This window comes from Vanellus vanellus (genome assembly GCF_965231255.1).
Source record: "Vanellus vanellus genome assembly, chromosome: 3".
NCBI classification, from domain to species: Eukaryota; Metazoa; Chordata; class Aves; order Charadriiformes; family Charadriidae; genus Vanellus; species Vanellus vanellus.
In genome coordinates, this window is record NC_138907.1 from 125396647 (window position 1) to 125411636 (window position 14990).

The 14990-nt window shown below is 41.0% G+C and overlaps 1 protein-coding gene across 1 annotated transcript in view; it reads right to left on the reverse strand.

Annotated features, from left to right (window-relative positions):
- Positions 1–14990, reverse strand: part of PKHD1 (PKHD1 ciliary IPT domain containing fibrocystin/polyductin) — a gene marked incomplete at both ends in the record, with an annotated part of 274861 nt that overhangs the window by 88206 nt on the left and 171665 nt on the right. The window contains 4 exons of the mRNA XM_082481732.1: positions 2–156; positions 3089–3176; positions 5083–5196; positions 13763–13900. Of these exons, the coding sequence (XP_082337858.1) occupies positions 2–156; positions 3089–3176; positions 5083–5196; positions 13763–13900 (495 nt within the window). The remainder of the gene's footprint in view (position 1; positions 157–3088; positions 3177–5082; positions 5197–13762; positions 13901–14990) is intronic.

Below are 14990 nucleotides of genomic sequence, written 5' to 3' on the forward strand. Positions count from 1 at the left end.
CCGATATGCCTGTGCAGAAGGCGTTCATGAGTTCTTATGCTATGACCATTGACCTCTTTGAGTGTAACTACTTCAGCTTGGTGGGCTTCGTAGGAGGAAGAGCTGATCACAATACCCCCACCATGATTCCAATCCACTTCATCTTCCACAAAAATCCTGTCACGCCAAGATATTAAGTTAATGTCGTTATATTTATGAGAGTTATGCCCACAGGTTTCCTAAAAAATGAACAACAGTTTTGCCTAGGCAGATCTCGGAAAGAATCCACAGGCTAAGCTCTAGGAAAAGCCCCTTTAGGGCTTTCTGCAAAAACAGATGTCTAAAATATGTGGGAGGAATTTCATCTTGAAACTTTTATTATACCATTGATTAACAAGGGATACAGTTCCAGCAGAGAGTTACAGGGCTCAAGTAAGTCACCTATCAAAGATGTGTCAGACCATTTTTGGTGCCGGGAATATCCTACAGGGCTGAAAGTCAACTTTGGCTTAAACACCGAAATGTAGGTGTCTATGTGTAGGGGTATGTGTTTGCACTTGGCATTTAAGCTTCCACTACAGTTGATCAGTACTGCCAGTAGTGTGTGGAGGGCAATTCAGCTCTCTCTGGATTTGGAACACGGGACAGGATTTGATTGCCTGAGCAAGAGGACCTGTTGCTATCTGAGGTCTTCCAGGATACCTAAAGCATCAGCTGGTAGATATGATAGGACTTGTTCATGCAACATTCATGGAGACACAGGTGGAAGCCATGGAGAGGATTCAAAGGCATCTCAGATGAACCCAAAGGCACCCCAGATAAGACCAAAACCTGTGTTTATATACTTGAATCCTGACCTTGGCAGTGGAATAGCCCTCTAGGCTCCAGCAACTACAACTCCACTGACTTGCATGGGAATTTAAACACCTTTTTCAACATTTCACACAGATCCCGACATTTATCTGTTTTAATCTTGAACTGAAGATGCCCCTTTGCTTTCAAAGTTATATTTTTAGTTCAGGGTTTTTTTTTAGCTTCACATACAGATGATAAAAACATCTAGTGAAAGCAAAATTGATGATGATCAATGTTTGTAGATATTTGATAAACACCCAAAGGGTCCTATTACAGGGTGACTGGTGCTGGTCAGGTGATCATCTATACTCCTCAGGTAATTGTTGAGAAAATAGACCACCGAATGAATTCAGAGAATGCCTCATCATGCACTTAAAAATAACCAAAGTGCAGAGAGAAAGGGAAGTCCTAAAAAGTTGTAACTAGCAAGCTGTGTTGCCAAGTTTTCCTAGTGTCGCATCTCAGTTTTTTTCAAAGATGAGTAGGCTCAAGATGAGTACTTCCAATTTTCAGCACCTGTGAACATTCAGTAGAGAAGTCTACCATTTTGTAAGATGCTAATCCATTGAAATACTAATTTAGGTTTTCACTGCAAGCAAATAAGTACTTTTTTTTCTCTCCTTCTTTTCGAAAACATAGGTCCTTCCCTAACTCATGTGCTGATTCATGCTGGAAAATATATACAGCAGCTTCTCTCAGCCAACAAAAAGGCCACTTCCTTCAGCTTTCGTATTCTAGCACTGGCTTGCCTGTTTCCTGTATCTAAATATGTTAACCCTTAGCTGGCTATTAGTAAAGTTTTCATGATAAATAGTTTTGGGTTTTTTTCTTTGTCTTTCTTTTAACACTGGAAACAACTGTTTGTGTCATATTTAGGGTGGAAGAATGAATTCCAAATACTTGCATCTTAGCACCTCGTCATATTTCATATAAAACATCTGGGCAGCACACCAGTACTCGCCTGGATCCATTTCATCCAAGTGTTTAACTGTCATGCTTCAGTCAGGAATCTGCTTACTCTGAACTCCCATCCTTATTAGGGAAAGAGAAGAATTTCCCAAGGGTGATTCTAATGTCACATGGTTTGAATCAGCATCTGGAAGTCTCTCCACTGACTATACAGTAATCCTAAACAATTAATCTACATTAGACACCGAACGGTGTGAGAGCTATCAACAGATGAATCCTACTTGTGAGGTCTTTGTGCTTCTATTGCCCAACTCTATGATGAGTTTCCCAATGATTCCTTCCCTAAATGCTGATATTCCACCTCTACCCAGATGGGAACTCTTCTAGTGAGCTTTTGTTAGGTCTGACTGATAAAAATTTTTCTTTGAATATGTGTCTTTTGATCTAAAATGAAACACTTGGAAGAATTACAGCAAAAGGCAATGAAAATGTTGTGCAAGACAGAGTCAAGAATGAGAGCTCCAGAGAGAGCCAGTAGGTGCCCACCCCACACTGACTCATGGTCACTGCACTTCCAGGGGACATCCGGTTTAGGTGAAAGGTTTGAACTTCAGGTCAAAGACACCTATTCCCTTAATAAGCATCAGCGCCAACACCACTTTCCTGGGTAGTTTTGGCTAAACCTTCAGACTAACTTCATGGTATGCGATGCTGAAGATGAGTCAGCTGCGGGGGCTGTAAAAGCTTATGGATGGGCAGCAACAGGGGAGAGAGAAGGTAGGACTGCAAAGCTATTTTTGCCAAGGTTGTGAAAAACCTTGGAAGGCTCACATCCCAGACAGAAACTTTACTCTTCAGACTATACAGGCTATACTCCAAAAAACACTTCATAAAGATCTAAGATGTTAAAGAACGTCGTTCATAACCAAGTTTTGCTTAATTCAGAGATGAGACTCTAATGTAGGTGTCTGAAACCAAAACGAACATCCTATTCACCAAGATATTAGCCATTTTTTAGTATATCCCTTCTAAAAGGAAAGAAAAAGGCAGAGGGAGAGACGAAGGAAGGGAAGGAAGAAGGACGAAAGAACAGAAGCAAGCAAAGAAGGAAGGACAGAACGAAAGGAGAAAATCTCAGTTTCATTTTTCTTTATGATTAAAATTAATCTAAAAATCGTGTCATTTTCTTGCAAGATGTAACAGAGTTGTTCTTCTGCCTAGATATATTTTAAACAGAGCCTATCACAAAGGAAGAGAGTAATACAAGTCACAGGAACATTAATAGAAGTCATAGGAACGGGAGCCCAAACTTAATATTTGAAGGCATATTTGGGCAAAATACCACCTTTCATTGCCAGGAGCAACGTTAGTTCCCAGATGTGTCCAAGACGTCTTAGGATAAGCGCTATAAATTTGTACCTTTCCGTAAACCCCTGGAAAAAACAGAAGAAAGAGATCAAAAGTTAGGGGAAAGAGAGACTTGAGAAGAACTGAACCAATAACCAAATACATAGAAATCTTTATATTTACTAAAACCTGTTTCTATATTTTATAAAAGTTGTAAGAATAACACATGGCCTCCACTGGAAATACAAAGTGAATCAGAAATAAATCACTAATAAAGTAAAATCACTATTACATGCAAACGCAAGAAAGGGAATTGCACCATAGAAGTATCTTTAACTCAAATTGGAATTGTAGACAAAACTATCTACCTTAAAAAGAAGTCTACCTAAGTTAAAAAAATAAATAAAAAATCCAGGAAAGAAAGATACAAAAAATTACTCAGTTATTATTTATACATCTGTTCTGTGAAAAATTAACTATTTATTTCTGGAAAGGGGATCCAGAACCAGGGCAAAAAGCCAAAATACTGAAAATTTTCATATAGGTGACGTGTTCCAAGAAGATTACATTTGAGGCGTGAAAAATTTCCAATTTCCTGCATTGAAATATTTTGTTTCAGTTTGCTGACTTCATCTGAGATCTTTCAGTTTGAGTCGGTTCAACATTTGTTCTGCCTCTCTAATAGCGACACCTTGCTTCAGAGGAGTTGCGTTTCAAGTGGTGACCTTTTACTGCTTGGGCCAATCTCCTCCATGGACAACTTTTTCCATGACTTACTGAGTTGCTATAGTCCAAAAGGAGACTGCAGCACGCATTGGTAATGCAACCCTGATCATCCCACCGAGACAGACACTCAAAAGGACTTCTATGATCTTCCATTTGCTATGGTTTAAGAGGATAGCATGAGCAGTTGTGAAGTCTCATTTGATCTATGATAGTGTGCATCTATCTTCTCTTCAAGCCCCTAAAATCCTAGGAAGTCAAATTGCTAGCTACTGTTATGCTTCAACTCCTAAGTAATTTAGACTTAACCCCCTCCTTAGAATCCAGAATCAATTAGGTTTCTGTCTTGCCTTCTGAACTTAGCTGTCTGCTAGAAGTTTGTAAAACTGCTCGATGAATGCATGCAATTTTTTATCAGTGTCACTATCAGAAACAAAGTGGAGGGCTTTGTTTGCTTTGTTCATTTGTTTTTTCTCTTGATTTCCTCAATATTTCACAAAACTTGATCGAGGCAATTTCTCTTGATAACAGTTTGAATTTCTGATATCTTTATAAAAGTTCATCAATGAACAAAGTCTTGCAATTCTCAAGTATTGTTTAAAAACTTGGTTTAAGACATGGAAAACAGAAAAGTTAACTTATTTCTTTAATCATAATTATATGAGTAGATGTAAAAGTTAACATAAACCTCCTTTTGTCAGTCTTTCTGTGAGTCTAAATGTTTGGAAATACTTAAATGTGTATATTTGGATCCATCCAGTAGTTCTTGGATGTAATTCATCTCACTCAAATTAGGCATTTAAAAATAGTGATGTGAGTTTAAGCTTATCATCCTAGCATGGAAACTTGAGGACAATTTATTTCATCCTAAGAGAGACCAAAAGGAACTGAGACCAAACTCTCCACTCAACGAGGTCATCTTAGTTTTAATACCTTTAACTTTGACAACTACCTTTTAAAATCTCAAACCGAGAACCAAGACCAAACCCTTGTACGTGTGTGTAAGTCCTTTTAAGTCCTCTCCAGTTTCTCATATAAGGACCTCAGGATTGGACGCCTGGTTGATCACTTCTGTCAAATTTTGCCAAAACAAAATCTCCACAGAAAATTCAGGAACCGACTTGGTGAAAGTTAAAAATTTTCGCTCAAAAAACGTGTGTACCTTTGTTGGGTGTTTTCCTGTATGGCACAGTAACAGGCTCAACAGCAGTAGATTTGGTTACTGTCTAAGATTGGTTTCCTGTGAAAAAGTGAACTCATGTTTCATACCAATACTCCCTGGGTGGACATGTATTTCCTCCAGACGATCACAGGGAATCCCTTCAGATGCCCGAAGAAGGAACAGCAGCTTTAAATCCCTTTTTAGGGGATGTTGAGAAGAACCTGCAACAGAGACAAAACAGCAAAAACCCACCACAGAGGTATCAATGATTTTGAAATGCTGAAACTGGCGGAGGGGGGAACTGAGGTGTGTGAGTCCGCATTTAAAGGTCTAAATGGCTGAACTAGCATTTCTCTCCTCAGCCTATTTTTGCCTTTCTTCTCCTTTACAATTACCCCAGTTCCCAGGTAATCACGAGTTCTGCAGCCAGGATGGGTGAAATGGTCTTTCAGACCAATGGAAAGACTGAAGGAAAAGAGCAGGGGAAAAGAAAATGCCCAAGAAGTTTTGGTGTGCACGATGTCACTCTTATCTTGTGGTGATAAGTCTGTACAGTAAACTGTATTCCAACTGTGACTTCATTTATTTCACCCAGGGTAGTTTACAGTTTCAGAAGAAAATGGCCCAGCACTAAACAGATACTGAGGAGGAAAAAGTAGGACAGTTTTTGCCCTGGAGAAATGTATGCGGAGTCCAGTAAAAGAGTTCAGCGTTCCTTTAAAATTAGAGATTAAATCAATTATGCAACAGAAAACTGCAGCAGATGTAGAACTAAAAAATATATACATATCTGTACAAAATTAGCTGGCCTGTCATGTTCTTTTAATATTTAAAAATTACTAGTTTGGAAAAGAGAGTCAATTTTGTATCCTAAAGAAACATTCCTCTTTAAGAGCATTTTTTTAATTAAGTGAAATCAATAAAAAAATTCGTTGCTCCCCACCAGTGTCTGACTGATATCTGTAGATATTTAAATTCTCTATACAGCTTTTAAATGGGTAAAAGACAAACAGTACAAGACTTGCATGCTCCCCATCTAATATATCTCACACCAGTGAGCTCTTCTTATCTTCTCTGGGGACATGGAGCAGGTTCAGTCTTACAGTGTCCATCGTCCATCCAAACCATCTTTGACTTTCTTGTTTAAACTCCCATAACTGTGGTCTGAACAGAAGAAAACCCACCAGTGGGCTGTAACCAAACGCTACTTTCAGAAAGCAAAAGTAGTGATAAGTGCTTTCATCGCTGATGCACCGGGTTAAACAAATATCCACCTGGAGCAGCAGAAGAGTTGTGTAGACCTTTGTGTCTATTTTTGTACACAGTGATTGTTTTCCTTCTTCACCCTCACAGCAAACTGTGATTTAAAATACTCAGCCTGAACATACCTTTCCCAATCCTCAGGTCAACCTTGCCCTCTGGGACAAAGTTATTAGCTACACCGAAGACAAAAGAACGACTCAGCAAAAATATTGGGAGACCTTTATGTTGACCTCACAGTGTTATTCACAATTACCAATCATGATGATGTCCCCTTAAAGTGGGGGATTATTATTAATTATCATTATGAATTACTGTTGGTGGTATTATTTTACTGCTGGTTACAAAGCATTCACTCTTTCTACTACTTAAGTCAGTTAAAAACAGCTATTTGACATATCCAATTCTCAGCTCAATTTTCAAACCATTTTTATGTAGGCTTCCGGGCTTAACAATAACAGACAAATGCTTGGAAATGTAGATTCTAAAGGATTGAACTGGAAGTTATCACTTCTTTAAAAGAATTACAACTACATTTAGCTAAAATTTGTGATTTTTAATCCTAAAAAGTGTAACAATAGGTTAAGGAATGTTACCCTTGTTAAAGAAAAAACAAACACACAAACCAAGAATGAGAAACAAAGAAGTTCTAACAAATTTATTCATAATATCTCATCACTATATTAAATCCTTAGAAAAGAAAAGAAAAAATGGGAAGATAATGTTCACAGAAATGTTTCAGTGGCAGGAAACTGTAAATGGTATATGACACAAAAAAAGAGCACAGGAGATATCTACGAGTAGTAAAATTAGACTTGTTTTAAGTGTATTTAGAACAAAAATAATCTTAACACTTGCTTATTTCCATTAATAGTTCCATGGTTTTAAATTAATGGATTTCCGTAACTTGAATGCAAGTGCTATGTAAGAGTTGGCCCAGACACTCATTAGACTATTAAGGCGGACTTTTCAGTAAGTTTGGGGATCACTCGTGATGTCTCAGAGCACTTGAAGAAAGCTGATATTGTGCCAATATTTCAAACAAAGATAAAAGTAAGAGCCCCAGGTAATTACAGGCCTGTCAACTTGACACTGATTCTAGGGGAAAAATAAATAAAAATGGAATGTCCAACTCTGAACACAATTAATAAATCATTAAAGGTGGGTGATGTAATTAATGCCAATCAACCTGGTTTTGTAGAAAAAAGGTCCTGTGAAACTTCCTTGTTATCATCTTCTAATGAGTTTACAGGTTTAGTTGATAAAGATAATAGCTTTGATATCATATAATTGGCTTCTCCAAGGCACTTGACTTAGTAGCACAAAACTTTCTGATTAACAAACTACACTGGTACGACATGAACATGGCACACATTAATTTACAGGCTGACTGATGAGAACAGGGGCATTGACTCAACCAGGGCTGCCCTTGCAAGCCCTGTGATGCGCAACGTTTTATCAACGGCCCAAAGTAATGTGAAGATACTGAAAAAAAGCAGATAAGCTGACACAAATGGGAAAAAGAAATTTAAGAGATGGGCCGGCAGAGTCAGCAATAATTTGGAAGTGAAGAATTTTGAAAAGAAAGCAAAGAATGTTCAGAATATAAGGCCACAAATCTTGAAACCTAATGCTTTGTGAATGGATGGAGAAAAAAAGAAAAAAAAAAAAAAGGGAAAAGCTGAGCAAGGTCTGAGATCAGCACTTTGCATTAGTCTAAATACAGCCCCACAGAAGGGCTCATGAAAATGAAGATATGGAAACGGCGGCTTCATAGGGAAATCCAAAATAGTTAATGCACACGAGTCACTGGGGCTGGATAAGTTTGATCACCTTACGAAGTAACTGGCATATAAAATCACAGCTCTTGTAATAAGTAGTTTTGTTAAAACTGCCAAGTTGCCGTAAACACTGGAATCATTCTGCAACACGTCCGTGAATGATCTGGGCTTTAAGTGCCCATCTTTGAACTCTGGATGTCAAAACTTCAGGTTACTTGCCCCACTTTATTGTGGTGAACAAGTCCTACATGGGATCACAGCAAACTGTCAAATTACCCATCCTGCAGGAGGCGCGCAGAAATGGATCCCGCTTCATACTCCTACTACAACTGGAAGGCTGAGCAATTTGATGAGCAAGCTGGCGGGTCATAAGGTGAGATTGTAAGGCTCTGCTGGCTGAGAACCAGAAAAAAAGGTAGTTGCAACCAGAAACTGGCAGAAACGTCTGGTGAGATGCGCAGAGAAGGTCAGGAGGGACTAAAGACAGCACACACAGAAAATAGCCAGGGCTTCCTCAAACACGTCTTCGTCCAGCTGCAAAGTTTGTGTGGAATTTGAAGGGTTCGCTCATCTGTCGGGATTTGGCACGTATCTGTGAGCCCGAGCAGTGCTCGTAAGCAGCGGTTTGTCCACTCTGGATGTTTCAGGTATTTCTTCAGTGCAGACACAGGTCAATCTGTTGGCATGTAGGCAGCGACTGTCCAACTTCCAACGAGTTGGACTCTCTGCAGAGGCACTGCACAGTCAGTTTGTGCCTTCACTGTCTGTCTGATGGTAGATGTCACATCAAATGGCCTCATTGGCGATGTCTGACCTTCTACAAGGGGTATCTAAAGCTGATGTTCCTCCAGGGAGTGCTGGAACCACAATGCATGCATACGTGGTGCAAAAAAAAAACCCATATATGGCAATCCTATATAAAAAAACAACCTATGCTGCTAATAAAGTCACCACTGATTATATATTTTCCTGAAGAACTGTGAGGTCCAGATGCCTGGATTGCCACACAGAACTGTTAGCTCGGTGGTACAGCTGATTCATAATCCTCCATCAGGTCTACCCTCTGGAGAGGATAAAACCCTACTATGCAAAAACAGAAAACAAAAAAGGAAGAACAGAGAGAGAGATGTGGTTTTTTCTACCCAGATTTTCACTTATTCGGGACTGCAGCCTGGATCAAGTTTACTGTTGAGTTTCAAAAGCATTTTCCATTGTTTTCATATTTCAGTTTTATTCCAGATGTTCTTCCTGACAGTTTTTTGTTGTGTATTTCTTTTTCTTTTTCCAAAGCAAAACCCATTCAGTTCTTTCCTAGAATAGTGGGTGTTTCCTCCCTTTGAGCCTTTCCTTTCTTTACAGCATAACACTCTGCAACAGCTGTTGTGTATGAGAGCAAGGAAAGGTCTGAGATAAGATCCCCTCCCTTCCATTGGCAAATAGACTTTGCTGAGTGTCTTGTGACCACCTCCAACATCAGCTCTGCATTTCCTGAATCCAAAACTTCTCGGACTCTGCCTGCCCAGCTATTTTGAAAACTCGTATATTGTCACCAGAAAATCTGAGGAGTTTTTATTCATGGGCAGAGCTGGACAGTCATCTATTGTTGGTCCTCCTCCCGAGCTGTTCCTTCAGGTGTTCAGAGTGCTCTCTGCAAAGAAGGCTGTAAAAGCAGCCTGTAAACAAGGAGCCATGGCATGGGTTGCCTCTTACAGATGGTGATGCCAAATAAACAGAAGAGATGAGAGAGAGACAGCTGTGGAGTAGGAATCAGCAGCCAGAAGCGAGAGGTGAATGTCCAAGGAATAAGTGAGACACGTAGGATAGGATTCAGCTGCCTAAATACTGGCGTCTAATGCTGCCTGAGAGTCCCAGCACCCTCCTAATCCACTATGTGAGGTTGGCAGATAACAGACAGCGATCGGTGACAGAACAATGGCTTTTTAGGGAGAAGCTGGAGGCCAGATGGGACACCTGAGGGTGCCCAAAGTCACACGAAGTCCTTATAGTTATGCAACTGAACCATGTTTCCAGGGAGATTCATAAACTTACATTTAGGTTTCTCAATGCAGATGTTTCCATGTTCTCTGGCTGTTTGAGCTAACAATGATCAGACAATACAGCGTAGACTGTAACTTGCTCTAGATACCTGTATTGGCCAGTCCCACTGACTGCCGTGGCTCCACTGACTGGATTGGATACATCTCTACCGAAAGAGCCAGCTCACATGCTGATGTCCACTTGTAATGCCTAAATTTGGGTGTCTTAAATATGTGAACCAAATCCCTTCCCTAGATGATACTGTCAGTTAGAAGAAACCAAGAGGCTTGGGAAGGGTAAAGACCAAACAGACGGAGGCGGAGAGATGAATTGAAGGGGAGGCAGATGGTGCAAAGAACTTTTCAAACCACTTTTTCTGAGATGGGGGATGAAAAATTGCTCTCAATACATCCACAGCATTCCATCTTCACACAAGTTGAATAGCTGTGCAGGGGTGCTACGTGACTGCAAGATGGGACTCAGCTCACAGCTAAAGAAGAGGGGACGCCCACAATAGAGGAACTGGAGAAGCTGGAAAAGAAGAATCAATCGGTGAAACTCACTTGTGTCCTAATTGTCGCTATAAAGCTGAGCATTAATTGTCACTAACACGTGGCTGTTTCATGAAGTACGGTGATTTACCCTTTGGGAAGTCGATATGGGGGTTCTTACTTGTATTGAAAAGGAGGGGAGTGAACATATTAGAGCTCTCTTACCACAAGCAAGATAAAAGACATCTGAAATGTCTGGGGTTTCATCTCCAGACAATCAAGCCATGAGCTAATGATGACCCTAGGCTTCTTGCCTCAAATGAGTGACATGACTGACAAGAAGCCATCACGAGATATGCAAAAAAAAAAAAAAAAGAATGTGACAAGTAGAGACTAAAAAGAGAAATTCTATCTGGATAATTACTTAGTGAGTTCTACTATAAAAAGCAAAAAAAAAAAAAAGCCTTCCAGCAAAGAGCAGCTGAGTACAGTGCAGTTCAGGATGAGTCCAATGGATCAATTTGTTCAAAATGAACTTCAGCACTTTCTGCAGCCTTATCAGGAGCTGAGGGCTTTGTTCAGCAGTGGAACAGGGTGCTTTCTGCACATATCTTTAATGCTGACTTACGAGTTAAAATGAATGGAACCATCCTAGCAAAGAATCAAAAAAAAAAAACAAAACCCAACCTCTGAGATGTTGAGCTCAATATTTCTTTTCTTATTCTGACACAGGTGTGCTGATGGTATTTAGCAAATCACATCATTCTCTGAAACTCAAACTGTCCTTCTACAAACTGGGAAAATAGCTAATCATTTTACAGCATTGCAACACAGGGAGGGAGAAATAAATGGTGTTTCTAAAATGCTATTGCAAATATCACCATCAAAGAATAGAGTTTGAAAGTCTACATGAAAGAGAGAAGCTCCGTGTCTGGGAGCTAGGACTGCTAGAGAAGAAGTAATCAGAAAGTCGTCCTGGGTCCAACAACACTGAAGGACAAGGAACATCCGGAGAAATTACTGTGGGTGTAGATCCACACATTTCATTTCTGGCTTGTCCGAGGGCTCTGACAGAGTTCTTGAAGCCCTTTGCAGAGTTTCAGTCACCTCACATCTCCCAGTGATTCTGTTGATCAAAATTTACACTGGATTGTGATCATAGATTGTCGAGGAAAGTGATGACAAACCCTCCAGGAACAAATGTGCCCCAAGAATCCTGATCTCCCTCACTGTGTTTTCTCATCCCAGTTTCCCTGCAAATTATTGCTTTGATAAAATTAATAAGGTTCTGGTGGATGTTTCATAAACTCCAAATTTACACTATTTTTTTCCCCTTTGTTATATATGTCTGATCATCACTCAGTTCCTATGTACTTTTAGTCTTGTTTCAACCATCTGACTTTTTTATTCCCCACAGACAGGATGCCAGGTGTTCTGAAGGGCACCAAAGTTCAAGATTTGTTTGTAGAACTTATAATTGTTCTCTAGCAGTTTAAGTGAACAAAATACTCAGCCTCTACCAGGAAGTCTTTGGCCCAGGCCACTGAATTAGAAGCCACGGCACATCACCAAAGATTGCAATGCTGAAAACAGGGCATGGAGAAGTTACACAACGGGGAGGACCTGGGGATTTGGCTCACGTGACGTTAACCTCAGATCCTGCTCGGGCAACGCTGAATGCTGATGTCCACATCTATTAAATCTGTTTACTAAACTGTCTCATTATCTATTTTGTGTCAGGATTTCTTTAGGGTGTGGTGGAATTGGACAGATGGGCTTCAAAACCTTCCTTCAGGCATGGAACAGTCAGGATTGGACAGATGGGCTCCAAGAAGTTACCTTTAGGCCTCGAACACATGGGAAGAGAAAGAGGAAGGGAAAAGAAAAAGCAAGCATAGAAGCCAGTATAAGATGTGGGAAACTTGCAGAGTCTCTACCCGCCTATCATCTCACAGCTGAAATTAGAGCACAGATACCTCTCCAGAAGACTCTGGACTACGATTCAACAGCTGCAAATACCTGTTTGGCTTTTAATATCATTACTACTCACAGATGTGCTGGAGGGGAGTTTGTGCAGCAAAGAAGTGCCTCAATGTTTTTTAATAAGTGTTTTTAGCAATGAACACATGCTTTTTCTTAAAACCAATATGGAACCATATTTAAACAACAAAAGATTGTAAGTAAGAAATGATTGAGACCCTTTTAAGTATATATATATATATATATATTAACCTCCCAGATTAGGCTTTCGAACCCCTTTTTTCCAAAGAAAAACACAAGGCAGTGAAATAACTCTTTTGGCCGGTACTGTATTAACTAAACAGTCCCTTGAGATTAACAACAAACAAATATTGGAGCAGACTTCCTCAGGAGGTGATTACACAAACAAATTCTCTTTTTAAAGTTCATGAAACCAATCTTGGGAAAGGTCAAGCGGTGATCAACAATGTGATCCCAGCATCCTAAGGATTCCTGTAAGTAAATACAATGCCTGGCTTTAGAAACCTCGATACTTAAAAGGAATTATGTGAGTAATTACTTCTGTGTGGAAAAACATCGATCGTGTCCGTTGCAAATAATGTGGAACAGCCCCAGTGACATTGGGGACTCTGAAGCCACTAGAAGTAGGGGCAAGGTGGTACCTCCTTGAAGTCCTGGTGCTCATCTGTACAGAGGGATGAGAGGAACAAATGTGCTGAATCCAGCCGTGCCAGTTTCCCACCACAGCAAGATTTCCAGGCGCTCTGGGATTCTCCGTGACCCTGTTTATGTTGTCTTTAAATACTTCTGAGCCACCTAGAACGTGCCTTACTAACGCCCACGGACACCAGGCACCACCTGAACACTACGGTAAATCCTGACCCGAGGGATTATCGTCTCATAAAAGAGCCCCACATGAAGTAGGGAGGATTTTTACACATATCGGGTAAAATCTCAGCCGTGATGCCATCAGGAGTTTTGCCAACGACTTCAGTGGGGTGAGGGTAGCAGTATTTGTAATGTATTGCTATTAAATGAACAGGTAATTAGCTCTGGTGGACGATCGTTGTGCTTAACCTGGATCCTGGGTGTCCATGTCGCAGATACCCAGACAGCTATGTGGCGTGACAATGGCCGGCGTGTTTACAGTAGCGCTCCACGGTCTTTCTTCCCACTTCCTCTGTCTGCCAAGAGCAGAAATAAACCCCAGGCACCCATGCGACGGGCTGCTCACTTACCCACTTTCAGCGTACCGCCCACCACCACGATGCAGGCTGCACTCAGGACGTTGCTGGAGTTGCTGGGGAACTGGAGGGTCCCCAGGATGTAGAGGCCTCTCAGAGGGGGAAGAGCTGTATCCACCAGGATGGTCCGGTCTGAGAAACAAAGCACAGGGTTGTTTAGAACGATGGCGGCCTACCAACGCTACTTGCCAAAACGCATGGGGTGGAGGTGAAGAACGTTATCTTTGTTTGACTTTTGCTGTATTTAGATTGTTTGTGCTCAGAACTACTGGAGCAGGACTTGTGTGTTTGTGCAGCATCCACAACCAGAGCCTCATCTACAGCCGGGGCTCCGCGGTGTGGCTGTAATCTGATCAATAAATAATAAAATCATATTTACAATGATATTGTCACATGCTTAAATCTCATCAAATGTCATTTGAACCTTTAAGAATGCGTGTGAAGGGCAGCAAGTCAGAGACATGTTAGTCTCGCTAGGTGAGTCTGGCTCTGTTTATGAAAGTAAATCTTGATCACCCAATGCAATGAACCGGGAGTAACTTAAGCTGTGTCCTGACAGCATTTTTCCCCGTGGCATTGAATCGAACAAGTGACAGAGGTGAAAAACCCCAACAGTGTCAAATAGGTGGTGCATGGCACAGAGAGCCTACAGGTCCCCACCTTGATACCAGCAGTGATCGGGGTGACCAGCTGAAGCCCCACACCGTAACCCACCTTCAACAACTCCCTGCCGCTACTTTTCCCTCTCTGCAGTTTGGCTTTGCGGTCTCAGATTTTGCGTATAAAAGCCCTTCTCTTCCCCTCCAACCAAGAGGAAATCTCTGCTTATATCAACCCATCTGCCGGAAGCCAGACTTCTTCGATTCTTTATTCACAGGACCACTCATTCCCTATGAATAAATTAGTTAACGGTGTCCGGGGGAAGCATGGTTCCCTCATATCCTTAAGGACAAAACAAGGAGCATATTTTTAGATTGCAGAACAGATTGGGGACTGTCATTGATCGAACGTGATTACAACGTCACTGCTGCCTCCTAAAGCTGCAACTCTGCAGCCTGTGAACCTTTTAGATGCCACTTAGACTTTCCAAATAGGACATGAGGAAGGAGGTAACTGGTGCATCGTTTAGAGGTAGAGGTCAATTCCACCCTCAGGGCCCACCTCACGTTCTTTGATGTCACTGGGGGCTTTTCAGTTTATTGCACTGGAAAACAGCTCAGGC